The 23051-nt window shown below is 40.5% G+C and overlaps 3 protein-coding genes across 5 annotated transcripts in view; all 3 read right to left on the reverse strand.

The window, feature by feature from the left end:
* Positions 1-3473: 3473 nt before the first annotated feature.
* lamp5 (lysosome associated membrane protein 5) lies at positions 3474-9727 on the reverse strand. The gene is made up of 6 exons (XM_023429972.2): positions 9069-9727; positions 8326-8504; positions 7630-7761; positions 6985-7081; positions 6138-6326; positions 3474-4655 (listed from the first exon to the last, which is right to left on the reverse strand). Exons 1-6 carry the CDS (start codon positions 9127-9129, stop codon positions 4480-4482), a joined length of 834 nt encoding a protein of 277 aa, XP_023285740.1. The 5' UTR covers positions 9130-9727; the 3' UTR covers positions 3474-4479.
* Positions 9728-9806: 79 nt separating this feature from the next.
* On the reverse strand, positions 9807-12958 carry LOC111672776 (uncharacterized). Its single transcript, XM_023430342.2, has one exon. It carries the CDS (start codon positions 12367-12369, stop codon positions 10783-10785), a length of 1587 nt encoding a protein of 528 aa, XP_023286110.2. The 5' UTR covers positions 12370-12958; the 3' UTR covers positions 9807-10782.
* A 2238-nt stretch (positions 12959-15196) lies between these two features.
* Positions 15197-23051, reverse strand: part of plcb4b (phospholipase C, beta 4b) — a 63629-nt gene continuing 55774 nt past the window's right edge. For 2 of the 3 annotated variants that reach the window (XM_087169616.1, XM_023430187.2), the window contains exons 28-40: positions 22745-22949; positions 21707-21795; positions 21370-21526; positions 21230-21279; positions 20798-20863; positions 19785-19900; positions 18958-19033; positions 18646-18821; positions 18335-18436; positions 18171-18228; positions 17437-17523; positions 16753-16789; positions 15197-15943 (exon numbers count right to left, since the gene is read on the reverse strand). In XM_087169616.1, coding sequence (XP_087025742.1) covers positions 15867-15943; positions 16753-16789; positions 17437-17523; positions 18171-18228; positions 18335-18436; positions 18646-18821; positions 18958-19033; positions 19785-19900; positions 20798-20863; positions 21230-21279; positions 21370-21526; positions 21707-21795; positions 22745-22949 — 1296 coding nt within the window. In that variant the 3' untranslated portion in view covers positions 15197-15866. The remainder of the gene's footprint in view (positions 15944-16752; positions 16790-17436; positions 17524-18170; positions 18229-18334; positions 18437-18645; positions 18822-18957; positions 19034-19784; positions 19901-20797; positions 20864-21229; positions 21280-21369; positions 21527-21706; positions 21796-22744; positions 22950-23051) is intronic. The other variant, XM_023430188.2, reaches the window with a different exon arrangement.

The raw sequence follows: 23051 nt of genomic DNA on the forward strand, positions 1-23051 counted from the left end.
GTCATAGTATAGTAAGGCATAAAATGTCATAAAATGTCATAGTATAGCAAGGCACAAAAACGTCAGAAAACGTCATAGTATAGTAAGGCATAAAAATGTCATAGTAGAGCAAGGCACAAAAACGTCAGAAAACGTCATAGTATAGTAAGGCATAAAAATGTCATAGTATAGCAAGGCATAGAATATCATAAAATGTCATAGTATAGTAAGGCAAAAATGTCATAAAATGTCACAGTATAGTAAGGCATAAAATGTCATAGTATAGTAAGGCATAAAAATGTCATAGTATAGTAAGGCATAAAAACGTCATAGTATAGTAAGGCATTAAATGTCATAGTTTAGTAAGGCATAAAAATGTCATAGTATAGTAAGGCATAAAATGTCATAAAATGTAATAGTATAGCAAGGCACAAAAACATCAGAAAAAGTCATTGTATAGTAAGGCATAAAATGTCATAGTATAGTAAGGCAAAAATGTCATAAAATGTCATAGTATAGTAAGGTATAAAATGTCATAGTATAGTAAGGCATAAAAACGTCATAGTATAGTAAGGCATAAAAACGTCATAGTATAGCAAGGCATAAAATGTCATAGTATAGTAAGGCATAAAAATGTCATAGTATAGTAAGGCATAGAATGTCATAAAATGTCATAGTATAGTAAGGCAAAAATGTCATAAAATGTCATAGTATAGTAGGGCAAAAATTTCATAAAATGTCATAGTATAGGAAGGCTAAAATGTCATAAAATGTCATAGTACAGCAAGGCACAAAAACATCAGAAAAAGTCATAGTATAGTAAGGCATAAAAATGTCATAGTATAGTAAGGCATAGAATGTCATAAAATGTCATAGTATAGTAAGGCATAAAATGTCATAAAATGTCATAGTATAGTAAGGCATAAAATGTCATAATATAGTAAGGCATAAAACCGTCATAGTATAGTAAGGCATAAAATGTCATAAAATGTCATAGTATAGCAAGGCACAAAAACGTCAGAAAACGTCATAGTATAGTAAGGCATAAAAATGTCATAGTAGAGCAAGGCACAAAAACGTCAGAAAACGTCATAGTATACTAAGGCATAAAAATGTCATAGTAGAGCAAGGCATAGAATATCATAAAATGTCATAATATAGTAAGGCAAAAATGTCATAAAATGTCATAGTATAGTAAGGCATATAATGTCATAGTATAGTAAGGCAAAAATGTCATAAAATGTCATAGTATAGTAAGGCATAAAATGTCATAGAGTAGTAAGGCATAAAATGTCATAATATAGTAAGGCATAAAAACGTCATAGTATAGTAAGGCATAAAATGTCATAGTATAGTAAGGCATAAAAACGTCATAGTATAGTAAGGCATAAAATGTCAAAAAAACATCACAGTATCATAAGGCATGAAAGCATCAATAACGTCATAGTGTAATAATTTAAAAAACTTCATAGTATAATGAGGTATAAAATCCTTAACAAATGCCATAGTATAGTAAGGCATGAAAGCATCAAAAATGTCACGGTATATTTAGGCATAAAAATGCTAACAAACATCATAGTTTAGTAAGGCAGGAGTTGGCATAAAATGGTCATGGTATCGTAAGGCATAAAAACATCACAGTATAATAAGGCATAAAATGTCAAAAAACATCATAGTAAGGCATAAAATGTTATAAAAGTGTCATTGTATAGTAGCTAATACATAAAAACATCAAAAAACCTCACAGTATAGTAAGGCATAAAAAAAGTCATAATACTAATGGTGACATTTTCATGGGATTTTTCAACAGAAATTAAACTCATACTTTGATATAGCCACCATTTTATGTTTACATCTGCTTGCAACCTGATTGCTAGCCTACAGAAGATACAAGCCAGGGTTAGTTTGCAAATTAACACTAGCTTACATGGTTAAATAACATCAGTTGACATTTTTTGCTGATGTCAGGTACCACTGTGATATTCTCACATGACGTGAGCCCTCGGATAGCCTCCGCCCTTTCAGTCAATCAAATGTTAGCATGCCTACGTTGGTTGTCTTGGAGACGTGGCCTCTCGGATTGCACATTGGAATTATCTAATATGACTTCACTCCAAACACAGTGCAAACAAGTTCACTCAAATATTGGTAGGGACAATTCTGTCCTCCCAAGATATTGGTAGGGACATGTCCCTACTGTCCATATGCAACCCTACGCCCTTGTAGCGTTTTAAGGTTCTTTATAGATAACCTTTAGCAAGGTAGTGTTACAGTACAGCCATCTGTTACCCCACTTATTTTATGGCCATGATATCACTGATTTTTAAACATGATGGTGGACATCAGTTTGCTGTTGACTGTTCAAATACTTTCTTCCAGTTAGGTGAAACTTGGGAAGACTGTGACATGTACTGTAAGTTACTGGGTGAGTTGTAAGGCCAGCTGGGGGGATCATTTGCAGCAAAATCACCCAAAATGAAATCTTATGCAACACTTTTGAAGAAGAATTGAATAAAAAATATTTTTCAACAAAATAAATAAACCGATAAACCCTTCGAGCTCACGGTAAAAATGATGATCTGGGATGATTGGACTGCAGCTAACAATTATATTTGTTATCAATTGATTTGACCGTTATTTCTCAATTAATTATTTGGTTCTTCAAACTCTCAAACATGGTGTCTTCAAATGTCTTGTTTTGTCATCCAAACATCCACATAAAACTCAATCAAATTCAGTTTTTTTCACATAAGACAAAGAAAAGCAGCAAATCCTAATTGGACAAAATAAAACCACAAATTGTTTGACATTTTAGCTTGAAAATGGACTAAAACAATTAGCAATTATCAAAATAAATACTGATTAATTTTCTGTCTATCGACTCGTTGTTTGATCAACTTATCGTTTCAGCTCTATACATGATACAGTGTTGAAGACACCACCAGAGCTTTTCCTTACTGTCTCTGACTCTGGCGTCCCATAATGTTGTGGTTGTTACAGGGTAGTGGGATTAATCTATGCATAGTCTGCTTTTAAAACGGCTCAGGAAAAGTTAGAATGGCATTGACCTTTGTTGACCTTTCACAAAGATCATTTCCAACATTGAAACGGCCTGGCTGAGTGAAAAACTGGACCAAAGGGTTGGGGCTTTGGTGTGTTGTGCCTGAGGATGATGTACGACATCCACACTGTTGAAACAAATAGGTGTAGCTGACACAAATGCTCCGTTTATTTTCAATTAGATTTGTTCATATTGTGTTTCCTTTGAAGGCCCAGATTCAGACACAAAATCAATACCTCATCCCTGCAGCTTCTCTACTGACAGGTGTATCAGTCACCTTTTTCCAGTCACACTATTTCATTTGAGCACTGCAGTCTTGTTTCATTTGTTTTAAAACAATATAGGAAAGAAACCGTGACATTTGTGAAAGATTGAAGAGTTTGTACTCTAGTTATATGATAGATAATAGAAATAACTTTGACAGAGATGCAGAGATGATTCCAGCAATTTATTTCAATGAACAGAAGAATACTGCACAAGATTGCATCAGCAGAGGTTTATGCATAGACTTTGTTTCTGAAAATATTATACACATATTTTTTTTTTAATTTAATAACCTCTGTACTTTCATTAACACTCATATGGCATTCTCATAAATTCTTCACTATTAGTACAGAATTTTTGTCAGATGTTTATGTATTTCTTTCTTCCTTTTTTGATATGTTCCATATATCAGTGTGGAGAAAAGATTTGTTGAAGTCAAAGCAAAAACATTACAATTCTTAATGACTCTGAATGCCACTGCACTGCACACACTACAAGACTTGTCCACTGTCAACACTATGGCTGCATTCAAAAATGAAATTAAAGGTTAGCAAATACAGAACCAACAATAGGTATTGAAATTATATAGCAGCAGTTTCAGAGAGAGAGAAGGGGAGGAGAGGATGACACAAACTGTTGGCAAATGGCAGCAGAAGCTCAGGCAATATCTGACATTTCTTTCAAAGACAAGTTGGATAAAAATGGCTGAAGTGATAAAGTAGGCCCCAGTGATGTCAGGAAACAAACAGGTCAACTGTAACCTTAGGTTGGTGATTTTCAGATGTCAAACACCCACCAATCTGAATATAAATCAATTATATTTTCATGAAGGCATAAATTAATGTTTTTATTTTCATTAAAATTCTTATCACTGTAATGCAGACTTTGAATTTATGGCATTAAGTTTCAATTCAGCAACCAGATAAATTAGATTTTGATGGGTTGACCCTCCAACTACATCCATGCTAGGCCCCAAGCTGTCCCATTAACTTGTGTTTTAGCTGTTCAAAAGTTCCAATGGGCCTACAGTACAGGCTACACACATTTCTCTGTCAGGGAATCAGTCCATGGCAGGGCACTTTCCTCTGTGGTGTTAGGCCTTGGACATCGAGGAGACAAGTCTTTTATCAGGTTAGCTTTGGAGAGAGCTGAGGGAGCCGCCGCTGTGCTGCTGTCTACATGTTCTTGTACATGGAGCGATCTCTGGGGAGCTGGGGCTGGTTTGCCGTCAGCTTCAGGTGGAAGTGGTAGACGGTGAGCGTGATGATGATTATGAGGCCCAAAATGAGGCCGAGGACAAGGGGGAGGGTCTCCTCCAAGCGCTCCCGCTGGTCGGTGATACACTTGTAAGCTGCAGAAAGTGAACACAGTCAACATGATGAGGAGAATGAACGTGACTGACAGAGGTCCTAAAAGGCCTGAGATAGTTTGTAGATTCATTCAGAATTTCTGTATACTGTCTTTTAGGGTTGAGTGATGATTCAATATTCTTTTGCAATGCCTTTTAATTTATTTGTATTGTGATGATATGATCATATCATTTTATCATTTTACCATTTTGCATAATAATGCATAATTCGTTTTCTTAATATATTTTTTGGCCCAATCTTTTATTCTTATTATTGATTGAAATTTAACATGTAATTGCTATAATGTACATCCATAAATCCACCATTTATATATGCTTTGGACAGTTGTAAATAATTTAATTTTACAATATTTAACATGTTGGAAAAGTATTATTACTATTGTGATGCTCGCTCGGCCCTACTGTCTTAATCTTCAGTAGAATTTAGTAATGCACTGCAAGCTCTCATCATGTGTCCTCTTACAGACTTAGTTGGACATCAGTATAGGCTGTTAGAGGTGTGTGCTGTACAGTATGTGCAGCATGCATGACGTGCATGTGTGTGTGTGTGTGTGTGTGTGTGTGTGTGTGTGTGTGTGTGTGTGTGTGTGTGTGTGTGTGTGTTTGTCGAGTGTAATATGTGAGTGGACAACGGAGATAGCATCTGTGTGTCTGTTCCTGAAGTTTTTATTTGCTAAATGACACAAATTTCAAATAGATGCTTCGTCTCTCTTTCAGTTATACAACTAGACATATTCTTTATATTATTTATATTATTATATTCATACATGTGTTTGTAAGGAAGAAGGAGGACACCAAAACCACAACTGGCTGTACAGTATGTGGTTTGACGTTGAAAATGTTTCTCCCTGTGGACAGCAGTAATGCACACTAGGAGGAAAGCAATGAAGCATAGCACAGCCTAGTTTACAGCAACTCAGAGCAAATGATTCTTCCAAGGTGATTGGCTCCAGAGGACAGCCAGGTTCACTGAGTATGTCTATAAAAGCTGCATTGAGGGCAAGGATATGATCGCACTCACACATAAAGTCCTAATGACCCCCACCCCTTCTCTCTCTCTCTCTCTCTTTGCGTCTCTTTTGTCTCTCTTGCATCCCCACCCCCTCTTTATTTCTCGTTACCCAGTCTCCCTCTCCGCAGCCCAAAGTACTCCTCATACTGCAGCAATAACCCCCCCCGCGAGCTCTGTGTGTATGTGTGTGTGTATGTGTGTGTGTGTGTGTGTGTGTGTGTGTGTGTGTGTGTGTGTGTGTGTGTGTGTGTGTGTGAGTATGTGTGTGTGAATGTGTGAGTGTGAGAGAGATATGGAGAGAGATGTAAGGCTGTACCACCCTCACCCCAGGATTTCTCATAATCATTTTCATCATAATCTCAGTGACAGTGTATGGCAAAGGTTGACTTTGACTTTGGCTCGTAGTAGCAGTGTTTCTCAAAAAGGTATCATCATAGGCAGGTTGTTCTTACGTTCACTGAAAATGAAGTCAGAAGTGATGTCAAAGGGCTGGATCTGGATGTCATACATGGAAACGGTGACGCCCTTCTGGTGGTCACTAGAGATGAGGGTGAGGGTCTGCTGTGCTGTGCACACAAAAGAGCGCCCGGCGGGGGTCACCAGGGCTGACAGGCGGTGGGTGCTGGCTGTGTGCTTCCCAGCTGGAAAGAAAGGAAGAGTCATTATGAATATGAATGAATATGAAGTAAGAAGGAATAATGATGTAACTTTAAGATGTGTGTGTGTGTGTGTGTGTGTGTGTGTGTGTGTGTGTGTGTACGTGTGTATTCAATTAAATAATTTTAATAATAATTAAATTTAATAATTTTTTTATGATTTTCAGTGTATAATTTGGGTGGATCCATAGCAACCAAAAGCAATAGAAACAACGAAAAGACTAGAAATCCTACATAATAAAAGAAAATGGGCAAATGAGGGAATTAAATAACACATAAAGTTGACAATAAAATGATTAAAAGTTATAAGATTTATAAAAGAAGGTCTGTGGCGAGTTTGTAGGAAAAGGTCCGACACATATTTTCATACTATAAAAGGCCCAGGTATAGTACTACTAGCCTACTACTACTACTACTACTACTAATAATAATAATAATAATACGCGTTTCAGCTGAAAGGCGCGGGATAAAAATCTGAAACTGGATGGTCTGCGTGGGCGAAAATCGTAAATCCCTGCATGAATCGAGTCTGTAATTACAGCTGAATGCTAATGTGAGATGAATGAGAGCTAGATGCGATCAAAGCAGGCGGGATAGAAATGTGCTGAGTTGCTACTGTACACAGGCTCGGCGGGAGACTCACGGTTGTATGCGTTGAGGAAAATCGATGTCTCCGAGGTGTCGTAGACGAACTGGACCTTGCTAATCTTCCACACCTCAATGCCCTTGTCACGGAACTCCTGCAACACGCAAAGACACACACACACACACACACACACACACAGACACATACATGCGTCAAACCCGGCTTTTCCATTGCATGGAGAGGGCAGGTTGGCTTACACTCAGCAAAAAAGATGGCCAGCGTACGTCAAATTAGATTTCCATTGACTGTTGAAACTTTTTTTTTAATGCAATATATTCTTCTGATGAGTGAAGTCATTCATTTAACTAAAATATCTGCACATTATTTAGGAACTGCCACTGGAGTACAATGACCATACTTCCGCTGGTAAGATTGGTGAATAGCGTGTAATTCAAGGAAGAAGTTTTAAGCATAAATTCTAAACAGAAGGCATCTTACAAACTAATTTTGAGTTCCTCAAAAAAAAAAAAAGAGAGAGAAGGATTCGAAGGGATTATATTTGTGAAAATGTACATTTTTGTGATGACTGGCGATGTGGTGGCGTCTTGATATTTCCAGGAGATGATTCCGACCTTTTTTGTTATTGCATATGATGATACAGTATAGACATTATATCGGTTTCCTCTGGCTTTTCTCGCCCACCTTTGAAAAGTAGATGCGGAGAACGTAGGCGTTGTTCTTCCAGGATATGTGGATCTCTGACTCCGTGCTCCCACATTTCCCCTCGATTTCTGCACCACGGGGCAGAGTGAAAGACGCTTGCTCGGTGATCAGCTGAAAAAAGACACAAGAGGCACGTGGCAGACAGGGACAGATTACGGACTGAAATGTCACTGGAAGGAGTTTTTAGCATTTGGTTTCCATTTTACGCACGAACTTATAAAGCAACCAAGTATTTAAAAAATACTCATTATGTGAATGAGTTGTTCTTGCAAACAGAAACAAATGAAAGTCATTGTAGCTAGTGATTATTAAAGTTTGATATTGAAAAACATTTTCCTTTTCTTCGCGTCGTCAGCATTTTACGCACGACTATACACTACAAAAACAGTTTCCAAAATCCAGTTCGAATGTAATATGTGATGTAATATGTTCTAATGTAATATAAAATTAATTCCCTTATTAATAAGAACGAAAACGGTCAATTTGAATAAATGTCAAAATATTGTGCATGTAAAACATTTTTCAAGCGCTGCAACCGCCGTTACGCGCAATGGATAAACCTTTAACGTCTGTAACACAAAGCAACATTTTACGCATGTTACATGCTTGAATCAACCTCTGCGTTTCCTTTTTAAAGCATCCACATGTATTAAAATGCATGGGGGGATTCCTTACGTCTATCCCGTTGAGCGCAAGCACGTCATATGGCACGAGGAATTTCACGGCGAACTCCACCATCAGGCATGTTGTGCCATTCTCCCGGACCGCGAATATGGCTTTGTCCGGGTTGTTGGAGAGACCAGACAGGTTCTCCCCTTCCTGCTCCGCCAGCACCACGGACAGCAGCAGCACACCTGGTAACCAAATGGAACAGAATAGAATATTGAAAGGTTGGAGGTGGGGATGCGTTATGTCAAGGTGGTAACAGATGAGGCACACACATCAAAACATGCAGAATCAGCATAAACGGCGGCGTAATGGGCTCTGATTTTAGCTGAAGGCCCCCCACATCTGATCACTGGCATATCACCTCTGTTTCCTCACGGCAAAGTCAAAACCAGGTTAAAACACAGGAGACTGAAATCTGCAGTATCAGGGGAGCAACAGCACGCCACTGGCTGCAGTCTAAACAACGTCAGGAAGTGATGAACTGCAAGTCTGATCGTTTTTGGCCGGATTTTATATTGAGGGATTATTAATGTTAGAACGAAATAAAAGGTGAATCATTACAACCCATTGAAAGACAAGCACACACACACACACACACACACACACACACATACATACACACATACACTGTCATGCTTCAACACGCGCAGTAGGTGCACACGCAGTGAGGAGTCACGACACACACACACACACACACACACACACACACACACACACACACACACACACACACACACACACACACATACCAAAAACACTGAGCAGCAGAAGTCGGGCGCTCTCCGTGGTGCTGAAACCGAGTCGTCCCATCTCTCTCAGCTTCCCCAGCGCTGAAAAAAGGGGCTAATTGAATGGGCAGCCTGTGCTGAAACCACGAAAAGAAAAGAGTGAAAGAAAGAGACGGAGAGGGGAGGCGGGAGAGAAAGGAAAAAGAGAGAGAGAGGAGGGATGCCTCTACTCAGCGCTCAGAAGTCACGCTCAGATCATCGTGAATGCAGCAAAAATGTCTCCAGGTTGGACGTGAGATCCGGTTTGCACTGCAGAATCAGCCAGCACCGAGGAGTTCTGGCTGCCCAAACCGACCTCCCTCGCCAAGGTTGACAGGTTTTAACCCAGTGACAGCCGCAAGACTGAGCTCCCTCTACACATTATTAACGTCAGGAGAAATGGTCCGTCTTGAAAGAAAAAGTCCGTCAAATAAAATGTCTCCTGCGAGGAAGGACTCGGCATGCAGTCTGTTATTCCCGCAATGCTGTAGTCTCCATCTCTGTGGTAGCAGCTGTAGGATGGGCTGAAATGATGTATGTCTGGAGGGAAACGCCGACAACACCCCCTCCCTCCCTCACTGAAATTCCACTTCAGCACGGTTGCAGCTGAGAGTGGGTGAGAATCAGAGCTGCAAAAATCCACTTAGACTTAAAATCCTCTTTTAATTTTACCATTCGATGAGGCGAGATTTCATTGCATTTACTGACACGACCAAACTGTTATTTGGAAGAAAGATATTTATTGTGTCGAGATATTGAGAAACGTTTCAGAAGTTATGACATAAGTGACCCTGCACTGGAACTATTAGGGCGTAATTTCCCTCTTGCTTTATGAAACGTAATCTTGAGACTAATTACCCGAACATAAACAATAATTTCTCTCTGTGTGAGTCCATGAGCTCACATATAAACCGAAATCAGTTATCAGAACAAAAACGACGTGCAAAGCCTTTTAAAAACGAACTGTAAACACCGTAAACGGTAATGGTCTCTGAATGCCTCCCGTTCTCTCACACAGTCACCCCAACACAGCATGTTCATTTCGGATACTGAGATTTTATTCACTGCACCAACCATTAACATCAGTACCTGGAGATGGCAGATCCCCTGACATAAATCTGAACTGCTGTGCTGAAAGATACAGAGACGTATGAAAGACAACACAAGTAAATGCTGTATGATTTATGATTTATTGCACATCGCCCCTCCACCTTCGATGCAACCCCCACCTACTCCAAAAGGAGTGGCAAATGCTGCTAAACACATTTGCTGAAGCTAGAAGTAAGACATTGCGTTTCACTCTAGCTGCAGTATCCAGCTAGCAGCTGCTGGGATTCACACACATGGTTTATGCTGATCATTTTTTTTCTACCTGCTGTTTCCAGTTAAGTTGTAGTTAAAAGCCGTTGACTTCGTTTTTACTCCCTTTGTCCGATCGGGTAGAAATGGCAGAAACTTTTGCAGGTCACCATGTTGTTAAAAAGTGAGGAAAACATTAGACATCGACGCTGTCTGGACAAGGCATTTGAGTTTTGAAGGTCAGTGAGGATCAGGAGGTCAGGGATTGAATTTAGAAAAGTTGCGTGATTGAATGTAACAGATTATATATTTGATGGAACCAGGTCTAAGAGTAACCACGTTGCTGCCTTGAGATTAGTGCCGGATAAGTACAAACACTTTTTACGCACTGTGGCTTCTAAGAGTTTGGCACTCTGAAATGAAAGTCAAACTCGCACTTTACGGAGCTGATGCTGTCGATGCTGGGTTTACTGCCGACCTGGGGATGCTTTATGCTTTGGGGGAAAGTTTCTGATCGCGGAATCCGCCCTGAAGTCAACACTGGATCCAAGTCCTTCACGTCCTTTTTAAATTCCGGGGAGGTAAATCGGCGTAAGAGCTTGTTACTAAACACTGAGAAAGTCGTGGTTGAGGCGGAGGCGGCCGGCGCGGTAAACTGCTGTGGTTCAGCTTTGCAGGGAGACGCTTCGCGCCTTCTCACGGTTCTGGATTTAAGCAAAGGCACCAGTGTGCGCTCCGGAGGTGTGGGGCTGAGGATACTGGTAGGCAGACTACATCTTTTCTGGTAATAGCTGTCGTGAAATCTGCGAACACCGAAGTCTAACATTTTCGATTTTTCTGTTCCCAATTCACTCTCACTTTTGTTGGCTAGGATGGGAGTCAGTAAGATTCCCAGGGTGGAGGTCGCGCTTGGTTTGGGCGTGTTTCTGCTGGGCCGAGGTGAGAAGAAAATTGATTTTTGAGGCTCACAGATCTGTATAAGCGGGGGGAGATGATCCCTAATGGCGGTCGGCCTTTCCCCGGTTTTACGATGCTTGCAGTTGGGAGAATGGTCGGAATGGGTTTTATGGGTCAGGACTCCAGAGAAGTTTAGCTCCTGAGGAGGCGAGGAGGAGCTGTCATTCTCTCTTTCAAACTCCTCTATTGAGTCCATCGATGGTAATTTACTCTGCCTAATCGGAGGTCTTGGCTGCCATGTACAATTTTGAACCAATAGGCAATCTGCACGATTGCAGGTTTGGAGGACCCCGAGTTTGTTCACTAAATGTCCAACTTTCCTCTCAAACTTGTCATTCACTTCGCCACATCTCAGACTAAGTCGCGGCTGAGTGTTTCCCTGAGCGCCACCTTCAGACTCACGGCCCTTCTTGGAGCTGTTAGTGAGCGCAAAGATGCACTCTGTGTGGCCGAGAAACTTTGCCACTCCGACAGCAGAGTTGCCAACTTTATTCTGCCTGTCTATCTGAAGACCCAGCCTCTTGAAAGCTCTCACTAAAAACTCGACAACGGGGGAGTGACCTGCTACTGCGGCGTACATCAGGGCAGTGTTGCCCCAGCAGTCCACAATCTCCGGGTCTGCGTTGCTTCGGACCAGGATCTTCACAGCATCCAGGTAGCCTTTCTCACAGGCGTAACTGATGGCGGTGCGCCCGTTGCCGTCTTGACAGTTGACACTGGCCCCTCTCTGCAGCAGAAGCTCTACAAACTTGCACCGAGTCTGGCCGTCAGGCAGCAAGACAGACGAGATGAGGGGCGTCTGTGCGCCCTCTGTTATGGAGTCCACGATTTCCCCATCCAGCGCGTCCAGAACAAACCTTGCCAGGTGGACTTTATCCTTGGACATCGCCTCCAGGAGGATCTTGGTGCCCGTTTGCTCGTCAGACTTCCCGGAAGCTTTGAGCATGATTCTTAAATGGTTCAAAAACTTATTTGGAGCAGGCTTGGAAACCTCTCCACTCAACGAGTGCGGACAAAACAAACCCATCAGCGCTGTTATATAGTGAAGGGGAAGCCACAGAGTTGCCCGGCAACGCAAACATAATTAGCGTGCTTTGTCCGTCTTTCTAATGGAAATACTTGGCTTATAATGACAAAAGCTTCAGCGCTGGAGCCGCCTGCGTTCAAGAGCGGGTCTGGGATATGAATCCATCTCGCACTTGTTGAATGCGATTAGACAGCGGTGGTCATTGTTTGATAAATAAGTGTGTGGGTGGTGTATGTACGGACGCTGCGCACTCCCGCTCTAGACAACATTAAAACTGGCCTACACACAGTGCGACTCCACTTGAGACATTTTCAAAGCACTGACCAGATGTCAGATGGAAGAGACCGAGGAGACAAGCATCCATGTTGGAATTTTCAATGAGTCAAAGAAAAGAAAATTTCTTAAATGGTGGTGCTGTTGAAGTACAAAACCCCACGAGCTTTATTTAAATATTCCTGCCTCCTCAAAATAGCACTTTCATTTTTTATTTTTTTATTTTATTTTTATATTCAGTTAATAGGGTTATCTCTTGGTTTCCGTCCAACTAAATAAACAGACTAGTCAAACGCTAAGATTATGTTCTGACATACAAGAAAATGACTCACAATTAGCCTACAAGAAAACACAAATGAGCCACAGGGTTATGTCCCATTTTACACCTGGATTTATTGGTACACATACTATAAAACAGTATTAAAGGAGCTGGATAACAACGGTATTTTCATTGCTATAAGTTCAACAATACAATATAAATACAAAAACGCGCACAGAATGGTTTGTTGACAAGCTACAGTTAAAATAGAAAACAGAGGAGATACAGTAGAAACCGAGGAACTCAAATCGGTGACGTTGCTCTGCAAAAATAATCTGCTTTTTTTGACAAACTAGAGCCAAAGGTTACATGTAATCACACAACATAAACATTCAACTAGTGCAAAAAAGCCTCTAACAAACATAATAACCTTAAACTACACATTATATCTAATATATATAATATATATATTGATTTATTTATATATATATATATCTTCATATAAATAACCCCTTAATTTGGCATTTTATCATTCATAAAATAATTTAAACGTCCTAACAGACACTGAGTGGCACATTTGAAAGCGATGGAATAAAATTTAAAAGCACTTTTTACTCGTTTATCTCTGCACTAGATATGTGGTGAGAGTTTTATACTGTGTTGTGTGGTGCAGTAAGGGCAGACTGGAAAACAGAAACAAAAACAAACAAGAAATCCCAGTGGTTGATAAATGTCTTTCCCCAATTTCCAGCAGACCCACTCTATCCCGGAGCCCTTGAATGACGGAACACAATTGGTCAAAAAGTAAAATTAAACTACATACATTCCAGTATATACAAGAACATCCCGTTTACCCTCTAAGTGAATTACAGCAGAATAAAACAACAGGAAAAAATCTTATAAAGGCCAAAATACCTAGAGGTGCGTTATCCTCATATTTATGTGTGTTTCATATCATATCTTGACTTTTTGTCATTTTGCTTGATCTTTGTCGGTGGTACGCCATGCAGTGTCAGTGCCTGGCATCATCATATGTGCACAATACTACAGTACCCATGGGATTACTTTATAGTACTTCTCCATCACATTTCTCTCTCTGCAGTAGTTTTTTTGTACAGCAGTATCAACTGCGCTGATAACAGTAATGCTTCCTTAAACCTTCTGTATAACTGCTACATTTAAGGGGAACCATTTTGGGACATAGAGGGATACAGGCCTAGTCTGAAATCCCCAGTGTGGACAGTGTGTGGCAGCCATGTCACAGGCTTCGTTACAAATCTGTTATAATTATTGTGTCTGATGTCCCCCGGCCCGAAAGGCGAGCAGGGGGACGATGAGGATTATTAGCTGAAGTTGCTAAGGTGCAGTCAAGAAGCTATTAAGGGAGCACTTCATTTCAACAACGCCTTAATGAGTGGGAAACTGACAAGACGAAATGGCGTTGACTTCTGTCGGCCAAAGTTCTTGTCCGACGGTGAAAGGCCGGTCAATTAAAAGAATTATTACAGCAGAATTAACGTGCTGCCAAGAATGGATTCATTTACTGCTTTGGCTTGATTCTCAGTTTAAGTGCAAAACCCCTTAATGCAAAGGACCATCGTAATTCTACTTAACCTTGTACTTACTAGTAGATGTCCAGTTCATTATATTGTCATCTTTTCAACTAGGTGTTGTAACTACTAATGACATTGCCTCAGTTTGGAGCAATAACTTCAAAAAACATGTCTTGTTTACTATTTTGAGGGAATCATGTGTTTGTTCATCTTTTTTTCTTGCATAGTATACATGATTTTGAGCCACAAATGATGAGTATAGAATGTTGTATTAAAGAGTTTTGCAGTTGTAAACTTGTGAAAATTGACTATAAGCAGATTTTAAAAAATAGAAATGCCTACAGTATGTCATTTTAAGGGGAAGATATTACACCATCTCTTGGGTTGGGTATAGCCTAATGATTAAAACTACATTTGACAGGAATCGGCCACGATAAAGTGAGCAGTATCCCCTGTTCCCTTTACAGTCTTCTGACTCAACTTTATAATAAGCCTTTTTTATACTCATCTGTAACATTGTTGAACAACAAAAAAAGTCAATAATACCTCTTTTGTGAAGTCAAACAACTTGCATTGTAGGATTAGGCGACACTGGGGGTTTGCTTCTCCTTCATACAGTGATTTTTTTTAAAAATACATTCTTACTGAAATACAGAAAACTAGTAGTTCTAGTAGTGCACTGCTACATTTTCCACATTGTTATGATGGCCTATTACATACAAAGTGCTCAGGACAGGACTGGTGTGTAGCGTACAGTGTATTTCACAAAGTTTATTCATTTGTGCTGAAATGACAAATCTTATACATATTCTTCTCCCCTCATCCACGCTGTCTCAGGAGCTGTTAATTGGGTACCGATTTAAAAAATAAAAAATAAAAACAAGTCAAAAAGGGAACGGATGTCCACTTCATCCGACCCATGAGTGAACGTGTTTGCGTGTGTGTGTGTGTCCCCACCAATAGCTGCAGCTGTGTTGCCCGTAGATCACAGAGAACAGTGAGGGTGATAGAAAATTTAGATCTACATGCAATGGAGGAGGGGATGCGTCTGACTCTGTTGCTTCATCTCCGAGGTAACATTTCCTTACTCGATAAGTGGTTAAACCCCCTGTCAAACAGTGATAAGCACCAATGGCTCAGTGGTGTAAAGTTAGTGGGTGGGGTAAGGGTTTAGAGGACAGGGTGAGCAGGTGAATGAACAGAAGAAAAAAAAGAGGTGAAGAGAGCTACTGTGTGTTTGTGTGTGAGCATGACAGAAGTACAGAGACGGTGATGTAGGCAGGGTTTTTCGTCTCTGGGTTGTTGAGGGCTAACTGTGGTGGAGTGTTTCTGCACTTGTGTGTGTGTGTGTGCGTGTGTGTGTGTGTGTGTGTGTGTGTGTGCATGTATACGTGTGGGCGTCTGTCTCAGTCTCAGTCGCTCACACCACCGTGGCAGGTCTGCGGTCCATCTCCTCCTCCAGCTTCACCATCTGCTGCATGTCCTTGGCCTTTGAGGGGACAAAAATACATTAAGAAAACACACAGCCATGGAAAGTAGCCTTCACACTAAATGCCCACCTCTAACATGTGCAGAGGATCCACTTTTTGTCTTTTGTTACCAATTTCAATATCTGCAAGTTTGATCTGAAGCTGTAAGTTCTTAATGTTATATTGCTCATCAGTTGATCAGAGAGCGACACTTCTGTTTCTACCTCAGCAATAATCCCTTCTGATGGGTGCCAACAACTGCATACTTTTGCAGGTAATATAAACCAAATGCTTGGATGGGGTGACATGTAACGGTTGCCACAAAACGTCCGTGCTGAGACACCGTCACATACTATGAAAGCAAATGATTATGAGCTGGAGTGAAAGCACAGTGGAGCAGGTTGTGAGCTGGCTCTTTTTCGTAGTAATAGATGGTGAGTCATAGTGATAAATGACTCAAGCTGCTAGTTGGCAGTGCTGACACCCTGAGAGCTGCAGACTAAAGATGTGGGAATGGGATTTCATAATACAAATGGAAATGAATCACTTTTTTTTTTTTTAAATCTTGAAATCTATTCAAAGACAGGTCTGTCGCATGCCACTTCCCTGCTTTACTCAGTGGTGATTCAGTTCAAGACTGCTCATTACAGTAGGAATTTAAAAAGGCAGAAAAAAATACAGATTTTAAGAGGCTCAGCAGAAAAGTGAGGTGACGAAAAAATAAGTAACATGAGTTAAAGGTAAAGAGATGGAAGGAAACATGATTATCAAGTGATGCACTGACAGAAGCGGTATCAGAGGTAGAGTTGAGTGAGATGGAGATGCCTACCTTGAACCTCTTTGTTTGCATGGTGTGATTTCAAAAGCTGTGCCAGGAGAAGCAAATCATATTAAAAACAAATGACTATGTGTATCAAGTAAAACATGAATAGGTAACAGAGTGTGACAGATGACAAAATAAAAGGCAAAGATGGAAACATGAGACATTTATATGCAAGGGTAAACTATACTTTAATTTCTAGTATTTGTAATGTACACTATAAAGTGTAGGGTAGAGAGACACGGTTTATTCAACTGAGTGTGCGAAGCGATGCTTCTATAAGAAGAAAAGTGCAACAGTAAGAGTTTGTCTCTCGAGTCCCTTAAAACAGTTCTGATGCCAGCCTTGTGGAACATTTCCTGTAAAACTAATTACAGTACATCACAAATGATACAAACTGGAGCCATTGTCTAGGGGAGAAATCAGTTGCAGTAGTCCCCAGCCACGAGTTACATGTATACTTAAAGAGCCGGTGGAGCAGGAAGGTCCATAAACAGGAACACTGTTTTGTGAAGGAAATTGGTCTGATAAATGCTGAAGTTAGACATGTCAGCAGTTCAGATGAAGAACAGCTGTCAATTAATGGCAAGTTGGATGGCTGACCAGTTAACTTCAGCCATTTCTCCTAAAATCTACAGTATATTGGTCGTGAAATTCTGACTGCGAGGTTCATTCTTTTATTCAGTGTTGTACCTGCTCATTGAACTTCTCCAGTTTCTCCAACTGTTCTCTCTGGTTTTTCTGTAGCTGCTCCATCTCCTTCTGATGCTTCATAGCCAGCTGCAGATACAACAGGCACAAGGGCAATACATTTTGACCATTTAGCTCCTGTTTAGACTCATAAATAAATAGTAACTTTTAACAATGAGTTTCAATCCATGATTAAAAGGCCATCAAAGATCACTGAGAGCAGTGGTTCAGGGTTGATTTGATGTGAACTGTGAGTGTTTTCTTTAAACTTTGGGTGAAACAAATTGTGATAACCAAAACGTTTTAGTTTATTATTCAACAGCAAAATCAAAGAAGGCAATTTTTGTTACTGTGTTCAATCATGCTTTGATTAAGAGAGCAAAGCATGTTAATGTTGTTAATATACAACATGTTAATAAAGAAAAAACAGAGATTTTATTCAGAGATGTTTTCTGTTATGATGAAGCGGCAAATGTGCGGTCTTCTTCTTGACCAGACATTTATTATCTTTATTTATTTATTATATCTATTATCTATCTATTACCTTTAGAAAATAAATGTTTCATTGTATTTACACTGTAAAACTGAACTACTGAAGTACCAACACACATCCAAACATTTATATGTAGCAGTATACATGCGGTACCTGTGCAAGGACTAAATAGGGAGAATTCCTGGTGTATTATTTAGCTAAATATAAAAAATAAAAAAAAAGAAGCGAATTATAAACAACTCACCCTCTTCCTTTCATCCAGGAACTTCTTGGTGTTGCTACTGTTTAACTCTCGCACTCTCCTAAAGAACAAAAAGACAGGACCATGGTGTTACAAGTGCCGCAGAAAAGTTACGAGAGAATGTCTACATGATAACCGATGGATGCAGTACACTGTAGGTGACCCACCTCTCTCTCTCTGCCTTGTTTTTGATGGTCTTGTCCTGGCTGATGGCTTTACTGTTTTCCATGGACATCTTGGCCTGGTTGGCACGCATCTCTTTGCTTTGCCTGAAATTGTGGGGGAAAAAAAGCCACGTTTACTGTGAGGAAACTTATGCAGAACGTATGTAGAACAACAGTAATACTTGTAGCTGCAAGCAACGGCTAGGGAAATGACGCTTCAGTTTAGCAATGAAACCACAGGGTTGATGTCCCTCTGGGTTTGATCGCCTTCATTGAATGGGTGTTATGCATTCATCTGTGTGTGAACCTCTCACCGTTCATGGATGAGTTTGAGCTGCATGGTCTGCTGCTCCTGGACAGTGGCCAGGAGTTTCTTGAGGTGTTCGCACTGCTGTGTGACATGGCTGTCCTTCATCTCCTGCTCTTCGCTGCCGTGACTGCTGCTCAGTTCTGACCACTCTTTAGTGTGTTGTGCTGTGATGTCCTTTACCTGCGCGCACACACACGCACACACACACACAACATGTACACAGTCGGTTATCCACAGCTGAGGCACTTGTCATCCTCATCGCAAATAACTGTGGAAAGGATGTGGGTTTTGGGATGCGAAGCCATTGCAGTCTTACCTTGGCTTTGTGATCAGTGACTAGTGTTTGGATCTTATCTTCTGTCTCCTTCTTCAGCTCTTGGCAGTTGTTTTCCCTGTAAGGATAGCAAATACATATAAAAGACAAATAACATGCAAGTCAAATCTAGAATTAAGTATTGATACTAGAATGTACGTTCTTGTTCTTTTCCTCTGTGCTCTCTCTTGCTCTCTCTTGCTCTCGCTCTCTCTCTAAAACCCAACCGGTTGAGGCAGATGGCCGCCCACCCTGAGTCCGGTTCTGCTCGAGGTTACTGCCTCTTAAAAAGAAGATTTTCCTGGCCACTGTTGTGCTTGCTCTTGGTGGGAATTGTTGGGTCTCTGTAAATATTATTATAAAGAGAAAGTCTAGACCTGCTCTGTTTGGAAAGTGAATGTTGTGAATTGGTGCTATACAAATAAAAACTGACTTGACTAAAGTGTTTTCATCTCAAAAGAGGGATGTCAATCGGGAAAAATCAAGTTTTTAAGAGACCCGTGTTATTGATCACAGACTAAATACCCTTCCAGTTAGCCAAAAGCTAGTGTATAAGTTGCATCCTCATAATTTTGTGGTCAAAAACAAATACATACATAAAATGTAGATCAAACAAAAGTTTCTCCATGTTATCAGAGTTAGCTACTTTAAATGCAGTTCTCACCGTTTAGCTCTGTCACAGAGCAGACTGGTATCCATCGACCTCTACATTGCAAACCCGGGCTATGCAGTGCCATAATGTCAGTACATTGTATTCTTCATTTTTTCCCCCCTAATTTGGTTTTCACAGAACGTTGAGCATGTTTGTTTTTATTTTTTGTCCCACTTACCCACGTTTCTTGATGGCTTTCTCTAGTAGTTTCTCCAGGGTTGTCCTCTCCTTATCATGCAGAGACACTATCTTCTCCACCTGGGTGCAGTGAGTTTTCTGCATTATATTTTGATCCTATTGAAAAAAGAAAGCATGCATCATTCAAGTATTTATTTATACTGTGGAGGTGCAGTTTCGACCTGTATTGATCTCCTCCATGAGCAGAGAAGCATCAGAATAATATAAAGCAGATTCTGAAATCAAAACAAAAGTATTTCAGTGTAATATTTGTGCAGCTGTGATGCTTCTGAGAGGCAATTCTACATTTGTCCTTAATCAGTCTATGGTTAGGCCAAAAATATGATTTAGGTTAAGGTTCTGGAGCTAAAAATGTTTTTAATCATACTATAATCATTACTTCCAAAAGTTTTTTTTTTAAAATTTCACATTTCTCTTGCAGTGGTGGTTATTTCCTTGTTGTGGTGGTGCACCACATCAAAATGAATACAGAGGAAATGCTGTTATTATTCTGAAAACATTCATATGTTGTTGTCCACATCGAGTAATGAGCCAACAGCCATCTTTGTTCAGTCAACAGATGGGTCTAGATGGTACATATTATACATGTGTTACGCAATTGGACTTAATACTGTGATAACTAATCAGCCACTATAAATGAGCCAGCACCCACCGTGATCTCTACGGTGAGCTCTGGTCAAAGGAAAAGCAACTTTTGCAAGTCTAATTTCTTATAAAACATTAAAATTAATTATGTGGATGCATCTATCTGTGTTTGTAATGGACAGATGGTGTGCTTGTCTTTGTGTGTGTGTGTGTGTGTGTGTGTGTGTGTGTGTGTGTGTGTGTGTGCGCGCGTGAACACAGCGATGAAGCGATGGTCAGTGGAAGATGAAAGGTGGAAGCGGCCCCCTGGCTCTGTTTCTGTCCCTCTGAGCATCAATAACCGCCCAGAATAAGCAGGAGCCTCTTTGCATTTTCAACAGACAGGTCTTCATTAAATCAATCACCCACCTTTAAGTGTTTCTTCTTTAAAGCGCTGAGCTCCTTCTGTTGTTTTTTAATCAGTTTAAGGTACGTCTGCAGTGGGAGAGAGGCAAATTTAGTTATCTTGCACAGGTCATGCAGAGAAGAGCCTTTGAACACACCAGACAGGGTCAATATAATGGCTGGGCATAGGCATTTTATGGTAGCACGTATACAGCACACTATTTTCTTCTGGGGCTGAACAATCAAATTATTATCCAAATTACAAGAGGGTAATTATAGTAGTATAGTTATAGTACAGCCATGATAAAATCCATTTCTTGGATTACCTTTTTGAACCATATATTACTCTATTATTACTAATACATTTTTCCTTATTCTTCCGCATTTAATACATCTCTACAGACTAAACTGCAGGGGCTGTGTTATGAGTTTAGAGTCAGGAGTTGGGATACCGACCTTCATTTGTTTTAAGTCATCAATGCTGACATTAGGCACGAGTGCAGTGTCTGTAACAGCAGAGGAAAAAGAAATTTAACTCTGTGTACATACTGTACAAATGTATGTGTTTAATATGTATGATTTAGGTCAGTATATACCCTTCTTGGTTTCTGCTGTGTTATTCTGTGCGGAGTTGGAGGTCTGGGCCATGTCTGAGCTGGCCTGTGGTGTCACACTGGCTTTCACAGTGTCTCCTTTGCCCTTTCCCTTCTTGTCGTTCTTTGAGCTTCCACTGGGAACGTCTGCTATGTCATTCTACAACAGGGAGAGGATGGCTTTAAGTGTAAAGTGATGACGTTCTTAATTGTATGAGAGCGTGAGAGTTTTACCCTGTCAATCAGAAATAATTATTCAAAATACTATGGAATAAGCATTTCGATTAACCCAATATGAGGCTTCAGGTGTGTGTGTGTGTGTGTGTTTGTTGTCGTATACCGTGTCAATCCCCAGGGCCTTCATCTGGTCGGCTCTCTTCTCTGCTATGGTCAAGAACTTCTTTGGGTCCGATAGAGCATCCACAATTGCTGAAACACACACAATGATTAGTTAGTATACCAAAGCGAAAAGAAAAGATGAACTGATAAACTTGGTGGGTTGAAGGATTGTGCTTTGCCAAATGTATTCTGAGTAAATGTTCAAGTAACCCTTAAGACAGACTACAAATGACTTTTATTCCAAGTTTACCAAAACGAAGGTTAGAGGTTAAATGTTAAACGGTAAAGAGAAATCTCTGAAGTGGTTAAAACAATATTTCTTTTTGAACACAGTGACTAATTTGCAATAAGAAAGGTGGTACACAAAGTGTGTAAGATTCATGTCGTCTTCAGCTCACAGAGATGCACAGTACCACAAAATTTATCCTCCTCTTGCATGATGCCTCATTATGCTGAGAAAGGAAGCTAGTCAAGACAGGGCTAGGATCTTAGTTGTTTAAATAAAACCGCCTCTTAAGGAAAGGATTTTATTTTGAACTCCAAGTACAATGCTACATGTCTGGTAGGGAAGCGATTCTGGCACCATATCTTACAGAAGTAAGCTAATGGTTACAGTAATGGCTCCTCAGTGCAAGCCCCTTGGCTTTATTTAATGACAACTCCAATTGTCCTGCTCATTTGTATGCTGCTGCCTCTTTTAAACCGTCTTACTGCAGATTCACTGCCATCATCATTTGCATCACCATGCCATTACTCTGAATGTTCAAACCAACCCAATGCAAAAGAGTGAGCGGGGAGAGGGAACTGCATCGCTTTCCTTTTTTCTCTCCTCTCCCTACAGGCTGAACTGAGGCAGTAAAACCAAGTATGTCAGTGTGAAACAAAGCTGTAATTCTGCATTTACACAATGAAGAACATCAGGCAATACAGTTGTGTAAGTAAGTAAGTTTTGTAATTGATGTGTGTGTGTGTGTGTGTGTGTGTGTGTGTGTGTGTGTGTGTTTGTGTGTGTGTGTGTGTGTGTTCCTGTTTCCCTCACCTCCGAATCCGTCGGGCACATAGGTCTTGAGGATGATTTGGCAGAAGATGGTGGGCAACGATAGGGGCTTGTTGCCCTCATTCCTCAGCGAGATGTGACGGTAGCCAGCCTGCAGGCCGTCCAGAGGCAGGATGCGCTGGCCAATCAGCTTGTTGTTGTCGTCGTAGACTGCGATGCGCAGTACTGCCAGATCCGGTAAGATCACCTAGGACGGGTGGATGAAGTGAAAAGCAGGGAGAGTGGGAGGGGGAAAGAACGAGAATTTTGAAAAAAGAAAAGAAGAGGTAAGGAACGGGTGTGGAGGGGG

This window comes from Seriola lalandi, unplaced genomic scaffold (genome assembly GCF_002814215.2).
Source record: "Seriola lalandi dorsalis isolate HSWRI2012SDOR001 ecotype SW California unplaced genomic scaffold, Sedor1 jcf7180002054901, whole genome shotgun sequence".
Classification (NCBI taxonomy): domain Eukaryota; kingdom Metazoa; phylum Chordata; class Actinopteri; order Carangiformes; family Carangidae; genus Seriola; species Seriola lalandi.